General features: G+C 38.8%; 1 protein-coding gene across 3 annotated transcripts in view; it reads left to right on the top strand.

Moving 5' to 3' along the window:
* Positions 1–21,203, top strand: part of SPAG17 (sperm associated antigen 17) — a 239,686-nt gene that overhangs the window by 167,094 nt on the left and 51,389 nt on the right. For all 3 annotated transcript variants that reach the window (XM_045478817.1, XM_045478815.1, XM_045478816.1), the window contains exons 31-40: positions 747–901; positions 10,001–10,189; positions 11,841–11,986; positions 12,090–12,220; positions 13,942–14,069; positions 15,875–16,057; positions 17,244–17,357; positions 18,101–18,146; positions 20,065–20,164; positions 20,382–20,429. In XM_045478817.1, the coding sequence (XP_045334773.1) occupies positions 747–901; positions 10,001–10,189; positions 11,841–11,986; positions 12,090–12,220; positions 13,942–14,069; positions 15,875–16,057; positions 17,244–17,357; positions 18,101–18,146; positions 20,065–20,164; positions 20,382–20,429 (1,240 nt within the window). The remainder of the gene's footprint in view (positions 1–746; positions 902–10,000; positions 10,190–11,840; positions 11,987–12,089; positions 12,221–13,941; positions 14,070–15,874; positions 16,058–17,243; positions 17,358–18,100; positions 18,147–20,064; positions 20,165–20,381; positions 20,430–21,203) is intronic.

Below are 21,203 nucleotides of genomic sequence, written 5' to 3'. Positions count from 1 at the left end.
CAGGGCATTACTTGCAAATCCAAGTCCAATATCAAAATACTGGTAAATAAATGGCCATCAACAGCAGAATAGGAAAATAGAAGGCAGTACAATCTTATAAAGGAATACTATACAGTAGTTAAAAGGAATGAAGTATATCCACACATATATAGCCACACACCTGTATATCAAGAGGGCTGAAGTTCTCAGAGCAATGTTAAGTACAAAAAAGTAGGTGCAGAATGATACATACAGTGATATATAATCTATGCATATTTAAAGCCCACAAAAGATAATACATTATTTTTGATACACATATTTATATAAAAGATAAAAATAGATTTCAAGAGAAAGGAGTAAACCCAGGGGCCAGGAGAAAAGTGAACTTCAACTCACCTGTAATTTTTCTCTTGTATACATATGAAAAATGTTGAAACAAATACGGTAAAACACTAACAAGTGTACCTTTTGATTGGTGAGTATATGAAAAATTAAATTATAATTTATGCTCCTCTGGGTGTTTTCAATTTCTCAAAATAAACATAGTAGAACAAAATAGCACACTAAATTAAGTAGGAAGAGTTGTTCTGGAAGAACGACTCTGCATTGACAGTGAGTGGACCACACACCAGCCCTGTGGTGTGAGTCCTCAGCACCCATCCCCACCGCTAGACCAGGGGCCAGGAGACAGGAACAAACCCAGCAAGTGGGCGTGTTTCCCAATGTGTGCATCCTGTCACATCTGCTTACCTTGCACTTGCTTGCAGCCGAAAGCCCTCAAACGGTCACCAGGCAGGTGAAGTGCATGCGGATCGAAAACGCACACTATGCCACTGTCATCACCAACTGCGAGGACAGTAGCTGCTGTGCCACCTTTGGGGACGGGACGTCTATTATCGCAAAACCACAGGGAATGTATCAGGTGGGTCTGTGGGTAAATGAGGGGTGCCAGAGACAAGCGTCCATTCAACTAAGCGAACCCACTGCTCTGGGGCGGTGAACATGCCTGCCATGTACGGCTGATGTTCCTTTTGTCTCATGTTCTTAGAACACATTTCTCAATCTCTTTTTTACTTGTTCACCTTCTTCTGACAATCCATTGCAGAAAGAAACAAAAACAAAACAAACAACAACAACAACAACAAATGTCCCGCTTGTCTTACAATGCTTTGGCATTTTTGGATCAAGGTTTAAAACCAGAATGTAGTTGTTGGGGATCTTTTATGTGGTAGGTGGCAGGCACCCTCATGTGGTCTCTCCTGTGCCTACCCGACCGGCTTCACCTCCTGCGACCTCTGACCTCATTCATAGTCTCCCGTCCTTCCCATCTCCAGCCCGCTTTCACTCTACCTAATGTCCTGACAGGATGGGGGGCGGGGAGCATAAGGCCTGTGCGGTCCTAGGAGGGCAGTTTGTTCTTGAAGGGTCAGGGAGGAACATTGTTAGCAGCTCCTGTACCTCCCTACATTTCCCTATTAATCACAACCACCCAGTGTCAGCCTGCAGTCCCTTTAGCCTTAGAAGGATTTGCCCTTATCATTCTGCTTGCTGGAGAAGAGACACAAGTGCCAGGATGTCAGACACAATGTCACCGGATGCTGACAGCTCAAAGCCTGAAGATGACGGACATAGAGCTCATTTGTTACTGTGGAAGCTGCTGAAGGCCAGTTCATTCTCCCCCCACGCCCACCTTTCTCTCCCTCTTCTTCCAGTGTAGACTGTTATGGGGCAAGGCAGGTGCTGAAAGTGAGACGTGACTGTAAAGTGTTGCAGTTGGCTAAGGGGCGCAATTTTTCTTCTACAACATTCAGAATGTCCATTTTTTTCGGCAGATTGGCAGCATCCACAATCTAGTACCATGTGTGCTACCAGAGGTCATGAGAATCCCCTAAGATTCTGTGATAAGGCCAGCTCTCGCCTTTTGTTTTTATCATAGTCCCAAACTCTAATGGTTACAGCTATGAGGGCAAAGGAATTTTAGAACCAATGACAGTTGGCACTGGAGGAAGAGACCCAAACAGAAAAGAGATCCAACTTAGAGACATTGAGTGTCTGCCACTATTATGTAGTCACTTGTTCCTCCCAGGTTTGCTCAATCTCCCAAAACACAGCCCGAGAAAGGATTGGAAGGCCAATCACTCCTGATTGAGAAATACACAGACCTTAGTTCCCAATGGAAAAAAAGAAAAAAAAAAACAACAACAACAAAACTCCAAATAAATTTACCAACACCTATTATAGTTCTCCAGTTGTATAGAACTGAAAGATGGCGTGCCTTCTGCACCACCCCCCCCCCCCACCCATGGGTTGGTCATCACTTCCTCACTCACCAGCATTAGGACAATGGACAGATGATAAGCGAGGCTGGATTGTGGGTAATGTATAAAAAGAGAGGTAGAGCTTGGTATTGTCCACCATTGTTCCTTAGCAGCACAAAAAGATTAACCAAAGCATCAAAGAAGAAGCAGGTATAACAGTTCGTATAGTCAGTATGAGACACTTCCAGAATGGTGGAGTAAGGACCTCCAAAAGTACACTACTCCATAAAAACAACTAGAAAACTGAAAATATTGTCAAAATCAACTTTTTCAGAACGCTGAAAATTAACCAAAGGATTACAACAATCAGAAAAACAAAGAAAGACAAAGACTCATTCTCAGGAAGTACGGCAAGATTCCTGGTGATTTCACTTGCCATATTCCCCTCCCCTCCCCTAGCTTCATGGTAGCCTTGAAAGTCAACACCCTCACATTCATGATAGCAATGAAAACCAGCATGCCAGTATCCACTGAAAGAGGAAGACTAGACTTAGAGCTCCCCAAAAGTCCCACCACAAAATATTGTCATTGTTGACCTGTCTGGCAGTTCCCTGGAAACCCTATTTGCAAGCATTGTCTTTGTTTCATCTGACTCTGAGCTTACTCACTACAAACAGACTTCTCCCCGAACAGTGGTAAGTTAACATTACGGCTGCCTGAAGTGGCAATAACAAAGAAGAGGATAAACAAAAACATTAAAAGCAACAGCTGGGGAACAGACGTCCTTAGAAGGCTTTGAAAAGCTTTCACATATTGCTTGGAATCATCCTCTACTGAGGGTTCGGTCTGCATGCTGTGGTATTTTTTCCAGTGTTCCAGCTGGAAGCTAGAGAAAGCTCGCTCTACTTAGCCTTCACTCCCTGCTTATGCAGATCCTCTTTATCAGCAAGGGTGAAAGATTAGGACTTTCAGAGTTATTTTCTGGGCATGCACACAGTCCTGCACGTGAATGTGGCTTTCTAGATTCCAAAGAATATGCACTTATAACATATAAAGATGTAATTTTCTTTAACAATAATAACACAAAGAGGAGAGGGGAGGAATAGAGCTATATAGGAACAAAGACTTTATATAATATTGAAATTAAGTTAGTATTAAGTACATGTAGATGATTATAAATTAAGACGTTATTTGTGATCCTCAAGAAACTTTAAGAAAATAACTGAAAATATATAGTAAAAGAAACAATAGGGGAACTAAAAGGGCACACTAGAAATATCTGTTTAAAACAAAAGAAGGAAATAACGGGTGAATTGAGAGGAAAAAGAAGCATAAGGCGTATAGAAAACAAATGAAAATTGGAAGATGTAATTCTGACCTTCTCAGTATAAACAATCCAATAAAAAAAGCAGATATTGGAAGAATGGATTTAAAAACATGATCCAAATATATGCTCTTTACAACAGATACACTTATATGGTCAAAGACACAAATAGGTTGAAGGGAAAAGGCTGAAAATAGATAGACCTAGATTAAGTAATTGAAAGGGAACTAGAGTGTCTGTGCTAATTCAGACAAAATAGACTTTACAATAAAATATTACCAGAGACAAAGAGGTTATGTTCTGATGATAAAAGGATTAATCCATCAAGGAAACATAACAATTATAAACATATTAAGCACCAAACAACACAGTTCCTAAACACATTGTTATGGAACCAGGCTAGATCACTGGTGGAAAAACCAAGCGGCACTCGATGATCTTGATGGATCAGAGTTTTATTTTACACCAGCGGGCTCAGAGGAGGTCCTTCTCCAGAGATCTGAGTCCTGAGCACAAGCATGGGGGACAATTTATCTTCTGTTACTTCCGCATTCTGCATTAGTAGTAATTTGACACAGGCAAATTACTTGACTGCAGGCAAGCAGGGCAGGAAGAAGAACCTGGAAGAGGAGTCTCTAGACCTTATGTTAGTCCCATAGGCCATTGTATGGTGCAGAACTTTACTTATTTTCCCAACATGAATATTTCCAGAGTTGTACATTATACAATTTAAAATGTCTTGTTTTAAATGGTAAAGACTGGCATAGTTAAAAGAAGAAATAGACCATTTAACAATAATTGGAAGCTTTAGTAGCCCATTTTCAGTAATAGATTGAGCAATATACCATAAAAGTGAATGATAAAAGAAAAATAAAAGACTTAAACACCAGAATAAGCCAATGAGACCCACTAGACCTCTATAGAACACTCCACTCAACAACAAAATGCATTATTCTCAAGTGCACATGGAATATTCTCTAGGAAAGACTATGTGTTACACCACAAAACAAGTCTCAGTAGATTTAAAACGTTCAAAATCATACAAAATATGTTCTACCACCACCATGGAATTAAATTAAAAATCAGAAAGAAGTTTGGGGAATCCACAAAAACTTAACACAGAGAAGAAATCACAAAGAGATTTCTTTGAGATGACTGAAATTAAAAGCTTAACATACCAAAGCTTATGCAATGCAGCTAAGGCAATGCATAGAGGAAAATTATAGCTTTATATGTCTAAATGTGTATACTAAGAAAGATTTCAAATCAATAACCTAAACTTCCACCCTAAGAACCTAGAAAAAAGAAGGAAAACTAAAAGCAAGCATATAGAAGTAAAAAAAGATAAGAATAGAAATAAATAAAAGAACAGAATAGAAAAGGTCAACAAAACCTTTAGCTAGACAGAGAGAGAGAAAGAGAGAAAGAGAGAGAGGGGAGACCCAAATTACTAGATTTAGGAATGAAAGAGAAACCATTTTTATCAACCTTACAGAAATGAAAAAGATTATAAGGAAATACTACAATATCAACAGATTAGATACCATAGATGAAAAGGATAAATTTCTGCAAAGGTACAAACTACCAAAAATGGGTCAAGAAGAACTAAAAAGTTAGAATAGACCTATAACAAGTAAAGAGATTTAATTGGTAATTTTAAAGCATAACATGCAGAAAAGCCCAGGTCCAGATGGCTTCACTGGTGAATTCTACCAAATATTTATGGAAGAATTAACGCTGAATAATTTTCCCAAACTCTTCCAATATATAAAAGAGGAGGAATCACTTCTCAACTAATGCTAGCATGTACGTATTACACTGATATTACAACAAGACAAAGTCATCACAAGAAAACTCCAGACCAATGTTTATTATGAACATAGATAAAAATCCTCAAGAAAATGCTAACCAACTGAACCCAGCAACATGTAAAAAGGATTATACATTGTCACCAAGTAGCATTTATCCCCGGAATGCAAGGTTGGTTCAAGATGAAAAAAATCAATCAATATAATATACTATATTAATAGAATAAAGGACATAAACCATATGATTATCCAAATAAGACTCAGAAAAAGCATTCTACATAATTCAAAGCCCTTTCATGATTAAAAAAATAAACCTCAAAGTGGTAGGAATAGAAGGAAACTTCTTCACCATGATAAAGGGCATCTACTAAAAACAAACAAAACAAAACAAAACAAAACAAAACAAAACAAAAACAACACCATAGCTAACAAAGAGCATCCTTATTGGTAAAATTTCCCCTAAGATCAGACATGGGACATGAATGTTTGCTCTCACCCTTCTAACTCAACATTGTACTGATTGCTATAACCAAGACAATCAGACAATAAAAACAAATAATGTGCAAGCAAATTGGAAAGAAAGAAGTAAAAGATTTTCTTTTTTTTTTAAGATGATGAAAAAATGTATTTAGAAAATTCTTAGGAATACAATCCACCAGGAATTCAATGTATACACACACACACACACACACACACACACACACCATTAGAACTAATTAAAAAAAAGTTCAGCAAGGTGTAAGATCAATATACAAAAATCAATTGTATTTTCTTTTTTTTTTTAATTTTTTTTTAACATTTATTTATTTGCGAGACAGAGCGAGACAGAGCATGAATGGGGGAGGGTCAGAGAGAGGGAGACACAGAATCCGAAACAGGCTCCAGGCTCCGAGCTGTCAGCACAGAGCCCAACGCGGGACTCGAACTCACGGACCACGAGATCATGACCTGAGCCAAAGTCAGCCGCCTAACTGACTGAGCCACCCAGGCGCCCCTGTATTTTCTACATTAACAATGAACAATCCAAAATTGAAATTTATAAAATAATTCCATTTAAAGTAGCATCAAAAGAAATAAAATACTTCTGTTCCACAAATGGCATTGGGAAAACTGGACAGCTACATGCAAAAGAATGAAATTCAAGCACTTTCTTTCACCATGCAAAAAAAAATAAACTCAAAATGGATTAAAGACCTAAGTGTGAGGCCTGAAACCATACAAATCCTAGAAGAGAGCACAGGCAGTAATTTCTCTGACATTGGCTCTAGCAACATTTTTCTAGATATGTTTTCTGAGGCAAAGGAAACAAAAGCAAAAATAAAATGTTTGGATGACATCAAAATTCCTTCTGCACAGTGAAGGAAATAATCAACAAAACTAAAAGAAAACCTACTGAATGGGAGAAGATATTTGCAAATGACATATTTGATAACGAGTTAGTATCCAAAATATATAAAGAACTTACACAACTCAACACACACAAAAAACAAGTCATCCAATTTAAAAATGGGCAGAAGACATGAACAGACATTTTTCCAAAGACAACATCCAGATGGCCAACATATACATGAAAAGATGCTCAACATCACTCATCATCAGGGAAATACAAATCAAAACTCTGATGAAATATCACCTCACACCTGTCAGAATGGCTAAACTCAGCAACAAAAAAAACAGCAAGTGTTAGTGAGGATGTTGAGAAAAAGGAACACTTTTGCACCATTGGTAGGAATGCAACTGGTGCAGCCACTGTGGAAAACATTATGGAGTTCCCTCAAAGAGTTAAAAATAGAACTACCCTACAATCCAGTAAATGCACTACTGGGTATTTACCCAAAAAATACAAAACCCCTAATTCAGAAAGATATTGAAGTGTTATTTACAATAGCCACATTATGGAAGCAGCTCAAGTGTCCATCAATAGATGAATGGATAAAGAAGATGTGGTATATATACAATTGAATATTACTCAGCCATGAAAAAGAATGAAATCTTGCCATCTGCCACAACATGGATGGATCTAGAAAGTATAATGCTAAGTGAAATAAGTCAATCAGAGAAAGACAAATACCATCTGATTTCACTTATATGTGGAATTTAAGAAACAAAACAGATGAACATAGGGGGGAAAGAAAGAGAGAAAGACAAGACAAGAAATAGACTGTTAACTATAGAGAACAAACAGATGGTTACCAGAGGCAAGGGGGTAGGGGATGGGTGAAAGAGGTGATGAGGATTTAAAAAAAAGGAATAAAATACTTAGAAATAAATTTAATAAGAGAAGTATAAGACTTAAACACTGAAAACTACAAAATATCACTGAACAAAATTAAAGAAAACTTAATAAATGGAAAAACATTACATACTAAGTTTATGGAAGACTTAATCTCGTTAAGATGGCAGTACTCCCTACATTCCTCATCAACATCCCAGCTGCCTTTTTTGCAAAAATTGATAAGCTGATACTAAAATTCTTATGTAAATTTGAGGTACTCAGAATAACCAAGACAATCCTGAAAAAGAACGAAGTTAGATGACTGACACTTCCTGATTTTAAAACTTACTGCAAAGCTATAGTAATCAAGACAGTGTGGTTCTAGAGAAGGATAGGCATTGGGGCACCTGGGTGGCTCAGTCGGTGAAGCATTGGACTTCTGCTCAGGTCATGATCTCACACTTCGTGGTTTTGAGCCCCGCATAGGACTCTGTGCTGACAGCTCAGAGCCTGGAGCCTGCTTCGGATTCTGTGTCTCCCTCACTCTCTGCCCCGCCTCTGCTTGCATTTTGTTTCTCTCTCTCTCTTTCAAAAATAAAATAAAAACATTAAAAAAATTTTAATAGAATAAGGATAGGCATATAGATCAATAGACTAGAACTAAGTATTTATTTATTATCAACCTGTGGTCCATAATTTTTTTACAAGCATGCCAAGATAACTCAATGGGGGAAAGAATAGTCTTTCAACAAATGGTGAATAAAGTTGGACCTGTACCTCACTCTACACACAGAAATGAACTCAAAAGCAGCAAGGACTTAACTGTAAAAATGCAAATTATAGACCTCTTAGGAGAAAACATTGTGCAAATCTTCATATCCTTGAATTTGACAAGGGCATCTTAGATATGACACCCAAAGCCCAAGCTTTGTCAAAGTGAAAAAAGTGTGTTTTAAAGGACACCACCCAGAAAGTGGAAAGACAACCTATAAAATGGAAGATATTATTTGTAAATCATATATGATAATAGTCTAGTATCCAGAATATATAAAGAACTACTACAACTCAACAATGAAGACTAATAACCCAATTTTTTTAATGGGCAAGGATTTGAATAGACATTTCTCCAAAGAAGATATATACATGACAAATAAGCACATGAAAAGATGCTCAACATCACTAGTCTTCAGGGAATTGCAAAAATTCAACGATGAAATACCACTTCCCAACCACTAACATGACTAGACTACAAAAGACAGACAATAATAAGTGTTAGGGAGGATGCAGAGAAATTGGAACCCTCATGCACTGCTGGTAGGAATGCATAATGGTGCAATCCCTTTGGAAAACAGTTCCTCAAAAAGTTAAAAATAGAGTTATCATCTGACTCAACAATTCTACTCCCAGGTAGATATCCAAGGGAAATTAAAATGTAGGTCCACTCAAAAGCTTGTACACAGATGTTGATAGCATTGTGAATAATAGCAAGATTGTGAAAATAACACGTGTCCATCAACTCATAAATAAGCAAAATTTGATATATCTAGACAATGAAATATGATTCATCCATAAAAAAGAATGAAGTAGTGATACTACGACATGGATGAGTCTTGCAAATATTATGCCAAGTGAAAGAAGGCCGACACAAAACGTGTCCTAGTGCATGCTTCCATTTGTATGAAATGTCTCGAATATTCAAGTTCATACAGAGAGCAGTCCATAGCCACTGGTTTCCAGGAGCTGGGGGCAGGAGTGATGCAGAGTGACTGCTCGTGGTTGTCACGGTTTCTTTTCAGGATGGCGAAAATGTTCTTAAGTTACTGATAATGTTTGCACAAGTTTTTGGATAAACTAAAATCCACTGAGTGTATACTTTAAAAGGGTGAACTTATGGTATGTGAATTATGTGTCAAAAATGAGTCTATCTGAACCACACACCTTTACATGAAAGCTAATACTTAAGGACTGTGTCAGCCACCAGAGGAATGGGGATAATTAAAAGCTCCTAAAAGCATTTGTCCCATAGCTTCTGACTGTCTTCGACTTACTTCTTGCCCAAGAACATGAAGGATTCCAGACATTTTGGGTAGAGGTAAGTGTGTTTATTTCAATTAAAATATATCTTTATTATTTTCTTATTAAATATCTTAAATAAGAAAGTGCCAAAAGAAATATTAAAGTGAGTAGATAAATTATGAGGACACAGAAGAAATTATATCTTAATTATTCAGTTTGCCTCTTTATCAGGGAGGCCTTCCCAAAGCCGAAGTCCTCTCTTGGATAATGTGTTTTTCCTGGAAATGAGAGTTTATGGCTAAGATCTATAGATAATTATTTCTCCTGAAATGATTTTCCAAATCCCTCAAATTTAACAAGACCCTTCTAAATAATTCCTCTCTTTCTGTTACCCTTCTAGGTGTTACCTCCCAACACAGGCTGCCTTCACATTGATCGGGATTGTTCAGCTATATATTGCCATGAACCAAGCAGTGATATATACCATCCTTTCCAAAAACGTGAGCAGCTAAGAGCTAGCAGGTACATCATGAAGCACACATCAGAGATTATCTGTGAGGTCCTGGATCCTGAGGGAAATACCTTTCAGGTAAAATGCACCATTAGTGTGGAGTGAGAGGCTGGGGCTTTGTTTTTGAGATATTTCGACCAGAGAGCTTCCATGCAGCTTTATACCTTAGCTGCCTTGGGATTAGATATCCACTTGCTGCCAATACTTAGCATAAGCAGTAATGGATGCCAATATCTCTGCTTCTAAAGTGTACTTCCAAGGGTATAGAAAAGCCTAACAGTTGGGATGGTATAAACGTTAAAGCCAAATAAAGAATTCGAACGGAAGGGGAGGAATACTACTAAACATTTAAAATAATGCCAACAAGAAAGAAATGATGTAAGAATGGTCTGTATCCAGGCTAAAGCGAGAGAACCAGTTTGTTTGACTGGGCAGGGAATCCGTGGTGCGCAATATCAATTAGGGAAGATTCTAGTAGGTGTGAAGATGAGGAGGTGGACAGGTGCTTAGCTGTTAGATGGTAGAGCTCTCTCTTCTGTTTTTCTGTCCTTCCACACCACAGATATCCTCTTATAGCGAGGCCAGAAAGTGGCAAACCATGGCCACTTGTCTATATAGGCCCTTGAGAGAAAAATGACTTTCATATTTTTAAATGGTTGGCAAAAAGTCAAAAGGAGATGAATATTTCATGACACATAAAAATCACAGGAAATTCAAATCTCAGTGTCATTATACAGTTTTATTGGAACACAGCCACGCTTATTTGTTCACACATTGTCTATGGCTGCCTTTGCATATAATGGCAGAATTGAGTAGTTGCAACAGACATTGTATGGCCTACAGTTTCTAAACTATTTACTTTCTGGCCCTTGACAGAAATGGTTTGCCAGCCCCTGCTCCAAGCGTTTCTCCTTGTTTTCACTCCTCACCCAAGATGGTGTATCAGCTAGTAGGTGGTGTAGTGATTTTCCAGATTTGGAGCCATAGCACAGGGTCCCCAGCTTTGGTTTGGTACACAGACTAGCCCTGATCCAGCTTGGTTTTTTCTGTGCTAAATGAGAGTCTTTCCAGCATGAGTTCAGGCTGCTAACAGATTTTAATTTGTAGTGAATTGAAATTGAACCTTATAGGCCTGAGCCCTCTAGGCTTTAAACACATGGGACATTCAGGCCAAACATTCTTCTAGGCACTGATACTCTTCTTGAACATCCCCTTCAGTGATCTTTTAGCCTGAACTACATCCCTTCCTGGAGAGACCCACACCAGATCTAAACAGTAGTAATGGCTAGAACATTTCTTCTCACGCTAAATCTGTTTCCCTTTGTAGTCTATTCATGAATCCCAATTCCACACTTGCAACCACAGAATATGAACTTCTCCCACACTGCCACTTTCTTAATATTGCAAGACAACTATCAGATGGGTAGCCTCTCCTCAATGGTTAAATCCCCGGTTCCGTGAACCAATGCTCAGATAAGATTTTGAGTCCCTTGCGATCCTACTCACCTTACTCTGAGTATATTCCAGTTTGTCTTCATAGTCTAGGTGTGGTCTGTAAGTAGAGATGTTTTTGCTTTTATTAATGCCAACTGGACTTAGTGAGTATTACCTTGGAAATAAATATCTCTGGTTTTCTGGATATACCAACAGATCGCATGCTTTCTCAAATGAGAAATGTAAGCTTTACGACATTTCTTTTCTTTAGTTGATTATATACTTTGTCCCGTAGGTAATGGCTGATGGTAGTGTATCAACTATGCTATGTGAAAACAATTTGGAAGATGATCCAAATGAAAAAACTGAAGGCTATGACAGTTTATCATCTACTCACGTTTATAAGAATCATCTGCAAATCTATGGTGAACATGTACCCAGGTAATATGATAAAAATAATACCATGACCTTTATTTTAAATTTTAAGTTTCAGGAGCATTTTAACTGAATACTTCACGCGATTCAATTTTATTGCTTCAAATAGGTTTTTTGTCATTTATGCTGATGGATCAGGAGCGGAACTTCTTCGAGACAGTGACATAGAAGAATACCTATCCTTGGCATACGGGGAATCAACTACTGTAGTTCTCCAGGAGCCAATACAAGAACAGCCAGGTAGGGAATCCAGAATGTCTGGAAGTCATTGTGTCTCCTTACCAGCATCCAGCCCCCTTATCCAGCCCACCCCCACGTCATCTCTACTTTCTCCCTTTTTCTTCCTTTTCAACTCTACTTGCCACATCGCCAGGTCAACCCGTTTATACAGCTACTTATGCTCACTCCAAGCTTTATCTGGGCATCGACGTATGTAAACTATAAGCCCCTCTCCTACCTGTAAGCAGATCTGAATTGAATTGGAGTTTAGGTACGGTAGGCATGTATCTATGATCCTACTTATGTGTTCCTTTCATCTGGCTAGGGGAAAAAAAAAACAAAGAAAAGTGAGATATCACTTGTAAGTTCTTTTTTTTTTTTTGAAGGTGTTGCCTTGATGAACTTAATATATTAAGAAAAGAAAATACGTTTGATGTGTGAGTTAGAAAGTCAGCCTGCAATATAAGATAAGTTATAGATATAATTATATTTATTGTGTATTTATACTGTTCTCATCAATTTCAAAGAAATCAGTGTGTGGCTAAGGGTTCGAGATACGTATTGCATTAAGAAAGCATCATCAGTGTATGTTATATGTGTATTTAAACATAGATATAAACGTGCATATTATCTGTGAATGAAACCAATGGGTTGTGCTTAGGTTTATGTTTCTCTTTTCTCTGGTGGTATATACTTTGCACTCATTTATGAATATGCCTGCATCTGCGCACTTATATCTTTTAGTGTATCAATGCACGTGTGCGTGATAAAATAAACTTTGTTCTTTGTGAATATGGGGAGTGGGGTGCTCTGATTGGTTGTGCAAGGCTTCATCACAAATTGCTCTGTTAGTTATTTAGCATCTAGATAACCCAGCATGTGCCAAACACACTGGCTGGGTGTTAGGAATACAGTGTGAGCTAAGACAGCGTGGACCCTGCTTTCATAGTGCTTAGAGTTTAATGAGAGGATAGGCATTAATTATATAGTCACACAATAACTGTGATTGTGTGATTATAAATTGGGGTAAGGTCTGTGAAGGAAAGGAATATGGTTCTATGAGAGCGTTAACAGAGGAACCTGCTGTAGTCTACAAGGCTTCCCTGAAGACACTGGCACCAAGAGCTGGTGGATAAGTAGCAGCTAATTAAAATAGGAGGGAGAGCCTTCTTGGAAGAGACAGTACAAGGCAGAAAGCAAAAAGCCTTGGAGAACCGGGAGGAAAATGCTGAAGTGGCCAGGGCACAGAAGGAGGGGGTAGTGCAAGTTAGGGCAGGGTGACAAAACACCGAGGACTCGGGTTTGTCCTGTGAACAGTGGGAAGTCAAAGAAGAGTTTAAACCATGGACTAACATAATCAGTCACTCTGACCGCTGGCGGGAGGTTCACTCGCAGAGTAGAGCTGGGTAGAAAAGCTAGTTGTTGCTCTAGCCCTGAACAGCATCTCTCAGAGGCAGATGATCCAAGGTAGGTCAGCGGGTAAGCTCAAGTGAACCGACAGGACTTGGATGTGGTTTTTGAAGAATAGTAAGGTGTCAATGCATAATTCCAGGTTATCTAAACCCAGTCTCTAGGTGTTACAGTGGCCAAAAGCCTTACTTTACTTGTTAGATTGTAAGCTTCTTAAGCATAATCACTATGTCTCACTTATCAAAAAGCTCGCTGAATTTAGTGAAAACCTATTGAATTCTCAGAATGTATTTGATAGAGAAATGATCCACTGATAACTCTCTTTGAACCAGGTGCCCTGAGCATCACTGTCCTTCGCCCTTTCTGTGAAGCATCACCATGGCTAATGAAGAAAGAATTAGATACAATTGTTCCTCCGAATCTCCAGTCAAGGCCATGGGAGATGTTTCCCTCAGTCGAGGTATAAATTTTTTCTGCTGCAAAGTCACTACACTATTGCACATCTATTTCATCAATGGATTGGAGTCTCCAGTCTTCTCCCATATATTCGTATATTTTCATTCTTACATAAACTGTTAATGGGCTCGGGAGTTTTATATTTGAAGACTTTTAACATTTGTAGATTTTGGAAAAATACACCTGACTAGCTTTATTTCTTTTAGCCTGTGTTGCAGGCTCAAACGTCTTCCTATAGTATGGAAATATCCACTCTAGGTAACACGTGTTATACCTCTCCTATCATGGAATTACTGATACTATGCAATACAGAAAACTTTCCTTCTCTCATTTCTTATTTGTTAGTTTTAACACCCAACTTCAGGTCTCCTTTTTTGCCTAATTTACTAATGCACGAACTGAAGCACGTAAGAATGATGTGAAGGATTATACAAAGGATACGCAACTACGATGATAAAAGTAAACGTTGTGATTATGTCAGATTAGAGGAGCTCCATCGAAAGTCTTTTTAAAGAATGGAAGAAAAGGTCTTAGAGATCTTGAGCAAGAATCATGAAGTCCTATACCTTGCAAGACTTGACACTTCATTTTGCAAGCCATTTGTGTAATAGGCCCAGTATATTGTTAGATGATAAATTATTAGATCAATGAGGACATTGATAATATGATCAGAGAGACATTCAAGTGTTAGGTGTGGAGGACAACGTTTTTTGGTTTATGATGATTTTTGTTCCCCTGCACAACCTTGTAATAGCAAGGGCACAGACAATGAACACTTAAGGTAACAAAGACCTCTGAGTCCTATTTTTTAATTTGGCGGCTATAACCAACACGATGAGTGAAAAGTATCTGAATTCTAGTCCTGAGTCTACCAATTATTAATGTGGGATAGGGGACAAGCCACACTGGACCTCTAATTCCATATCTGAAGAATAGAAAGGCCACACCAAATGACTCACTAAGGCTATATCCAGGTCGAAAGTAGTGCTTCATGACAAATAACATGCCACATCTGAGATTAATGAAAGAAGTTTATTCTCTTTCTCTGCAACTCCTATGGCTCTGGCCTTCTATGCCCAGTCACAGTGGCCCAGCCCAGGCAAGCCCCTCAGGGTTATCACTGACCAGGCATCAGACTGAATAGCAGTTTACAATGGAGGACATCAGGCACGCTACAGGACGTAGGGCATCAAAGCACACTACTCCTGAAAATCAATTACAAGGGTAACATAAAGCTGTGAGTCTAATCCGAGGCAGAACATATGTACCCCAAGAGACCCTGGAAAGATTCTGGAGGCATGCTTAATCTAGAGTGAGCTCAGAGACCTCTCAGATCTATGGGATGATTTTTCTCTCTCAAAGAATCTCTCTAAGGTCAAAATGAGCATGAAACCAGAAAGTGAAAGCCTGATTATTCCAGATGTCTTGGGCTGCTTGTGGCTTGTGGGTAATAAGCAACAGTGCATTTATGCATTTTTCATAAGCTAGGCTACATTTCCATGATGTGACATTGCTTACTACTCCCCAAATGCTATCCAGTGGGACAGCACTGGATAATGCTACAGGATTTTAATACATCCAAGTTCCTGGTAACGCATATAAAGAGGAAAGCGTGCCCAGTTCTCTTACCAATTTCCCTTCTATTTGAGAAACATTTTGGGAGCAGGGACCGTATGTTTTTGACCACCGTATTCCCTAACGAGTGGTTCCTAGCATCGTGTCTACATAATAAGGACTCGGTTAAAAAAAAAAAAAAAGCGAAAACATTCTGATTTTTTTGGTGGTTGTTTTGCTTCGTTTTGTTAACAGAAGAAGACTCCTGGACCTCCATTTGGCACTCAGATTTGGAAGGGCCTTGACATTGGGTCCAAACAGCTAGCAAGTGCGCCAGCCCCTATACTCAAGAGCCCCAGTGTTCTACAGATGCGCCAGTTCACCCAGCACGAGGTCATAAAAGAGGAGGTGAAGCAAAAGCTGCAGATTTCCCTTAAGGTAATGGAATCCGGGTCACCCGACCCAGAGGAATAAGCAACAGGGCAATCGTTCCTCTTGGTTTCCTGAGGAATCTGAAATTATGTCACTGTACCAATATTTATCTAATGCGACAAAGGAATGCCAATTTTCCAGAGGGTAGGAGGTTGAGAAGTAAAAAATACTCAATGGTTCCCAGAAGGTATAGGAAGTATTGAGACCCTAAGGCACTGAAAAGATAGGTAATTTTTATATACAATTGCGATATAGTGTCCTCCTTCTCTCTTACTGTATGGGGAACTGGCTTTGTGACCTCTGGAAAAAAAGTACAGCTGCTTATTAATCTGCTACTTGTCCATGGAAGAAAAGGATTGTTGGTTTTCGGAAATGGTCTACGAATTTGTAAATATATAGTTAATTGTGCACACCGTATCTATAGCATCTTACTGTCTAGTTTGTCAACTGTCTCTGAATGGGATTATATTTGTTTTGTTTATGGTTATATACCCAGCACCTGGCATACAGTGGGGGACGATTTATTTATGAAAATAGATGTTGGGGCGCCTGGGTGGCGCAGTCGGTTAAGCGTCCAACCTCAGCTCAGGTCACGATCTCGCGGTCCGTGAGTTAGAGCCCCGCGTCGGGCTCTGGGCTGATGGCTCAGAGCCTGGAGCCTGTTTCTGATTCTGTGTCTCCCTCTCTCTCTGCCCCTCCCCCGTCCATGCTCTGTCTCTCTCTGTCTCAAAAATAAATAAACGTTAAAAAAAATTAAAAAAAAATAGATGTTTATGGAAAAAGTAAAGTGTATTTCTCTTGGAAGCCAAGGCATAGACTAAGCCTAAACTTACATTCATAGACAGAATCATAAAGACTATCCTTGGAAAGGACTCTAGAAACCATCTAACCTAAGTCCGTACATTTTATTGATGAGGACACCGGAGCACAGAGCTAGATGTCTCTGTGGCATCTCCATATAGTTCTAAGATCTTGTGGCCCTCAAGCTTTGTTTTTGGACGTTTCAGGTCTTTGCTCATTAATGTAATCAAGGAAAAGGTTTTCCAGATTGCTCGACCAGTAACTGGTTTGTTGAGCACTGGGAACTTACATACTCTTACCTTTTCAGTAGTATTTCAAGTTGATGTTCACTGTTTTGGCGTTTCTGCCTCATTTCGGTTTTTTATTGATTTATTTTATTCCGCTGACTTAGGATTATATAAACCATATTCTAAAGAAAGAAGATGAGCTACAGGAAATGACGGTTAAGGATTCCAGAACTGAGGAGGAAAGAGGCAATGCTGCAGATCTCCTCAAGCTCGTCATGGTGAGAAGGAAACGTTTTCAGTACCAATGTTTTCACTGTTGTTTCAATATCAGGTGCTTCAAGACAAAATATTACACCTCATAGCTGTTTCTGCCACTTCCATGGAACATTCGCCTTCCCTCCCTATAATTTCTTATTTCTGGGGAAAATCTGATTCCTCATGGATTGAATTTTCCAAAAGCTTCTTAGGCCCTTCCTTAAACTGTATAGAATTCTGAAGGCTCTTAAATAAAAGTTTATACTGTCTTCAGAGAAACTGATGTTTATTGGAATGTGGAATGAATTAGTGAATGAAGGAGGAAGGAGGAAGAAAAAGGAATTTCTACAAATTGAAATGATTTGCATTTTAAAAAATTCTGTTGTGTGAAAGGAATGACTACAAAAAATCAAATACATTTTGTACTGGCATTAAAAAACGAATTCATTTGGGGCGCCTGGGTGGCGCAGTTGGTTAAGCATCCGACTTCAGCCAGGTCACGATCTCGCAGTCCGTGAGTTCGAGCCCCGCGTCGGGCTCTGGGCTGATGGCTCAGAGCCTGGAGCCTGTTTCCGATTCTGTGTCTCCCTCTCTCTCTGCCCCTCCCCCATTCATGCTCTGTCTCTCTCTGCCCCAAAAATAAATAAACGTTGAAAAAAAAAAACGAATTCATTTGATAGTAATTTTCCATGAAGAATGCTGTAAAACCGAGTGAATTTGTATGTAATATAATCATCATCATTAAGGAATTCTATCTTCATTTCAGTCGTTCCCTAAAATGGAAGAAACTACAAAAAGTCATGTAACTGAAGGTAACTACATATTTTTCTGCAAAATATTTAAAAATCTTAAATATCCTTCTCAGTCATTCCTTTGTCTGAGAGCAAAGTACCATGTATATATATATTTCTGTTGTCATATTGGCCATGTTGTATTATAATTACTTATTTATGTATTTTTTCAGCCTACATTGTGAAACATGGCTGCATCTAATTTATCTTTAACTTTCATTTGTTGAACAAAAACAGTTGACATTTGACTTTTATGTTAACCTCAGCATGTATTTCCAACATACCTAAGACAGAAGAGGGAAACAACCAACCAGTCAACGCTCTCCCCCAACACACACACACACACACACACGCACACACACACACACGCACACACACACACACACACACACAGAACTTTTGAGCAACTACACAGTTACCACTAAAACCTTGCACTATTTTACACTGAATATATAGCTCAAGCAGTCTACCCTTGGAAAATATCCTCATTCAAAGCATATTTATTTGGAGAATATATAGCCCCAGCGAACTTAGTTATATGATTTCATAGTTCACAGCAGACAAGCAGGGAAGCATTTGGTGGTTTGGGCTTTTCTTTTCCTTTTCTATTTTGGTTGTATTACAAAGGTCAGAAACTGGCAGCCATAGGCTTCATTTAGCCCACAGATGTGTTTTATGTGTCCCCCACAGGGTTGGCTTACACAGTTATTTTTAGCTGATTTTCCATCTCTTGAAATGTGACATTACCGCATGGTGACATTTGGCTGAAGATGATTAAAGCTGCCCCTTTAGAATGACCACAGACAGAAGAATCTGTTACAGCCCATCACTGCCACTCTGTTGTCACTCTTTTATCTGGGCAGCCCATTAAGTTATGGTTGTCAGATTTAGCAAATAAAAATACAGAAGGCTCAGTTACATTTGAATTTCAGGTACACAATAAGTAATCTTTCAGTATAAGTTCTATTGAATGTTCTATTTGGGACATACTTATACCAAAACACTATTTGTTGTCCATCTGGAGTTCAAAGTTAACTGGATGCCCTATACTTTATCCGGTAACTGTAAGTGGCAGCATTCGAATTTGTGGTCTCTGGTCTGAGGGGTACAATCACCATCGAGGTAAATGTGCAGGTTGCCTAATAATGAAGAACAAACTAAACATATTTTCAAACATATAAACAAACCAACAAACAAACAGGGTCTTGCATAGTTACAGCCGCAATATTAGTGGTGGTGATTTTAAGTCAATGCTCCCCAAACTATTTCCCGAAACACTAGTCTATGAAATGGCTGCACCAAAAATGAATTTTATGATAAAGTAAGTTTGGATAATGCTGCATATTTCCTTATTTTTTAGACAGCCACAGTGTATACTAAGTCCTACAGTAACAAAACATATTTAACCTTGTATAAATCAGTATTTCCCAAGCTCAGATAGAACACGGAAACTTTTTTTTTTAATCTTTGTTAACATCCCACTGAGATCATGATCTGAGGAACAAACTCAGAATAACTGCCCGGATTATCAAACCATTGTATTATGTTAATATACTTAGATTCATACCCTTAGTTTTGTTTTTTTTTTTTTTTTTTAGAAAAACAGTTTCAGTAAGGTGGTTAATTTTTTTTTAAGTTTTGGTGTTTCAGAGATGAAGAAATTCAGTTAGGTAAAACACTGATTCCCCAAATGATGTGGGATGAATGAGATGTCACCACATTCTACATTTGGACAGTAAGATGTGTGTTCTCTAATAGAATATTCGATAAAAGTGGTCTGGTTTACTGTTATACTACAGTTTGGTCAGGGAAATTCTAGTAAACACTTGATAGATTAAATATAAGCTCTTAGAAAACCTCTCAAGTGAGTCACCAGGCACTGATTGTGTGTTGTGCCATAAAGATGTGAGGATAAATTTAAATGCATCTATTTTTAAAGTTGCAGCCCACCTAACCGATTTATTCAAGCAATCATTGCCTACCGCTCCGGAATGTCTGCCAGAGACAACTGATACAGATTTCTTTGAAAGGAAATGGAGGTAAGCGGATCCCTTAATGTGTTCCAATTAGTATTAAGCATACAGCGATGGAGGAAATGGAGAGCCGTGGCATCATAACTCGGGGTGACTATATCAATGCATCCTCAGCCTTTCATCTCCGACATTGCCAACAATTTATCACACAGTAGAGGTTTTTCTTTTATTGTTTGTAAGCTGAGAGCCTTGCCCTTTTTCATCATACTTTCCTTTCACGCAGGCAAACAACAAAAGGAAAGCACTGGAAAGAAAAGTTGGAACATAAGAGGTAATTCTATCTTGAAGCACGGCATCCATCAGCATGTGAAAACGGCCAGTTTTGTAGAGTCAGGAATTTTAGAGTGGGCTAGGTTGAAAAGTCCTACCACCTAGGCTCCCTGCCGTTGTCTGAATTTCTTCTACATTTTTGCCAAGTGGCTACTCAGCTTATGAGTGAGGCTGTCACTATCTCCAGGGGAAGCCCATTTGACCCTCATGCAGATCCTCTCCTTTCTTGTAAGCAAGAAAGTTCTCAGGTATTCTCTGCGCTGTGGCAATTCGAATATACTAATAAATATTCTAGAACTTAAGAGACTAGTCATAAACATTCAAGGATTCTTCTAACTCAGTGAAGAATGTGTTCCAGGCATTATGTGCTTTTCATTCCTAGCCAAAGATACCACCCCGAGAGGAAAGGGAGCCAGATGTATTTACTTAGAATCTAGTAGTACATATGGGAGAATTGCACACATTTGCATGACTCCTCTCCACAATGACTGGAGGAAGGATGAAGATTCTTCTCCAAAAAAATGCCTGGGTTACCCTGTAGAATGTATGGGAGAAGTGGTGAGATAGGATGTTGCATCTCATGGGCCACCCCTGTATTCAAGGTCAAACTAGAAGGTATACGTTGTCTCATGGACTATCCCTGATTTCTAGACCAGTGACAATGATTGCCTGTGGGGAAGCCGACCAAGAGGTTAGGGGACAGTGTGGGATGGAGACTTCCTTTTTATTGCATACTCTTTAATCCTTTTTTCATTATGTATCTGTGTTATCCATT

The sequence above is a fragment of the Leopardus geoffroyi genome, chromosome C1 (genome assembly GCF_018350155.1).
Source record: "Leopardus geoffroyi isolate Oge1 chromosome C1, O.geoffroyi_Oge1_pat1.0, whole genome shotgun sequence".
Classification (NCBI taxonomy): domain Eukaryota; kingdom Metazoa; phylum Chordata; class Mammalia; order Carnivora; family Felidae; genus Leopardus; species Leopardus geoffroyi.
This window is presented reverse-complemented; position numbering and strand designations above follow the sequence as displayed.